General features: G+C 46.5%; 1 protein-coding gene across 1 annotated transcript in view; it reads right to left on the minus strand.

The window, feature by feature from the left end:
* The window catches only part of LOC107690102 (40S ribosomal protein S17-like), a 3,318-nt gene extending 1,210 nt beyond the window's left edge, over nt 1-2,108 (minus strand). Inside the window, exons 1-2 of the mRNA XM_016488336.1 lie at nt 2,084-2,108; nt 56-161 (exon numbers count right to left, since the gene is read on the minus strand). Coding sequence (XP_016343822.1) covers nt 56-145 — 90 coding nt within the window. The 5' untranslated portion in view covers nt 146-161; nt 2,084-2,108. The remainder of the gene's footprint in view (nt 1-55; nt 162-2,083) is intronic.
* Nucleotides 2,109-2,114: the final 6 nt, after the last annotated feature.

Here is a 2,114-nt window from a genome sequence, read left to right on the forward strand (position 1 = left end):
AAAATACCGTGATATAAATTTTTGGTCATACTGCCCAGCACTAAGAGAGACACACCTCGGGCACGTAGTTGTCCCTGCGCTCGCGCTCCTCCTCCTGCAGCTTGATGGAGATCCCCCTGACCGGCCCTCTCTGGATGCGCTTCATCAGGTGTGTGACGTACCTGCAGACACACAGCACTCGTTCAGCTGAAACACTCTTCACGAGCGCTTCTGATGCTCCACGAACACACATCTGCAGAGAAACATCATTCGTAGCGCGTCTCCCGTCCAGCGACCGCAACAAGCTTTCATACTTCTAATGTGAAAGTCTCTCAACGGTCACTCATCACTAAATCCTGGCGTGAGAGATCACTGCATTTCATAACGTCAGGAAAGACATTGTCCAAAAACTCGTCAGTCGACTAGAAAATAATAACTGGACACGAGCATTTCGCTAATATATGCACTACAGACATTCATCATCTCTATGTAACCAATAGGTGGTTTGGATAAATCTGTCTTGAAAGCAAGTTTTTACAGCCACGGTTTAAACGTTCAGATTTCAGCAAGAACATGAAGTAGAAGCAAACTGAGTTTACATCAAATCTGCCTTATGTGCAACTGATTACGTGACACTCAGTTTCTATTTGCGTATTGAAGTATTCAATCAAATCATTTATTCCAGTTTCAACTTAAAATCCTTCAGGTCAGTTTCAATGAAAGCGTGTGGAAGAGGGTTTGTCAGGAACAGGGTCCAGCAAACACCATCGGAGGCCTGCAGACGGCCGCAGGACAGGCACGAGTCTGGACCTCAGCTTCAGTGTTGGATCAGAAGGAGCTCAGGCTCGTCCCATTGTCCAAAAACTCGTCAGTCGACTAGAAAATAATAACTGGACACGAGCATTTCGCTAATATATGCACTACAGACATTCATCATCTCTATGTAACCAATAGGTGATGTTTGCATAAATCGGTCTTGAAAGCAAGTTTTTAACAGCCACGGTTTAAACGTTCAGATTTCAGCAAGAACATGAAGTAGAAGCAAACTGAGTTTACATCAAATCTGCCTTATGTGCAACTGATTACGTGACACTCAGTTTCTATTTGCGTATTGAAGTATTCAATCAAATCATTTATTCCAGTTTCAACTTAAAATCCTTCAGGTCAGTTTCAATGAAAGCGTGTGGAAGAGGGTTTGTCAGGAACAGGGTCCAGCAAACACCATCGGAGGCCTGCAGACGGCCGCAGGACAGGCACGAGTCTGGACCTCAGCTTCAGTGTTGGATCAGAAGGAGCTCAGGCTCGTCCAGGTTACTGGGCTTCTGCAGGTTCATGCGTGTGAACGCAACACAGTGATTCGGTCCGTTTAACACTGCATACTTACATCAACACATTTACTGGAGAATAAAAGTGTACTCATTCACGTTCATGAGAATCTGATCAAAACAAGAACGAATATCCACCGATGGAGTCAGAGAAATCAACTTCAGATATTTGCTCTTGCTTTGATCATAAACTCTTCATTTGGTTCAGTTTCTCACAAAACAAGACGTGAATCTTGAGACTAAGTAAATGCATCTTGATTTAAGGAGGTTTAGAAAACGAGAAAAACAGAGAGATTGATGGAGTCGTGGAATGAAGGGTGTGTGCTCTGATCGCAGAAGCGCAGTGTTTCTCAGCTGAGCCAGAGTCAGAGGAGCGCTGTACCCGACCCCGACCAGCAGATTCATCAAGACCCGATGAAACTAGACTGGACCCGACCCGACGACGCGTTTAGCCTGCATCAGTCCAGAAGCACGGGCTTGGCTGCTTCTCCTTTACATGCATTTCATTTACTTTATACTAGTGCCTGCCTGACGGACACAAGATCTTTCTGAGCAGCGGATTAGAAACACGACCGTGATGGTTTGCTACATCACTAGCTGTTGTCTGCGGCCTAATCTCCGGCGAAAGGCTTCTGCACACAGATGGATCCGCCTCTCTGTTTGGAGCAAGCACATCTACTCCGCTAACACTGAACCTGGGGTTTTCTGATCCCACTGCACCCCTGCAGAGCTCTAGCTCAGACCTCAGCGGTGTCCCAGCATGCAGCGCGGCGGCTCACCCGGCGATCTTGTTGCGCAGCTTCTTGCTGG

This window comes from Sinocyclocheilus anshuiensis, unplaced genomic scaffold (assembly GCF_001515605.1).
Source record: "Sinocyclocheilus anshuiensis isolate Anshui unplaced genomic scaffold, SAMN03320099.WGS_v1.1 scaffold2199, whole genome shotgun sequence".
NCBI classification, from domain to species: Eukaryota; Metazoa; Chordata; class Actinopteri; order Cypriniformes; family Cyprinidae; genus Sinocyclocheilus; species Sinocyclocheilus anshuiensis.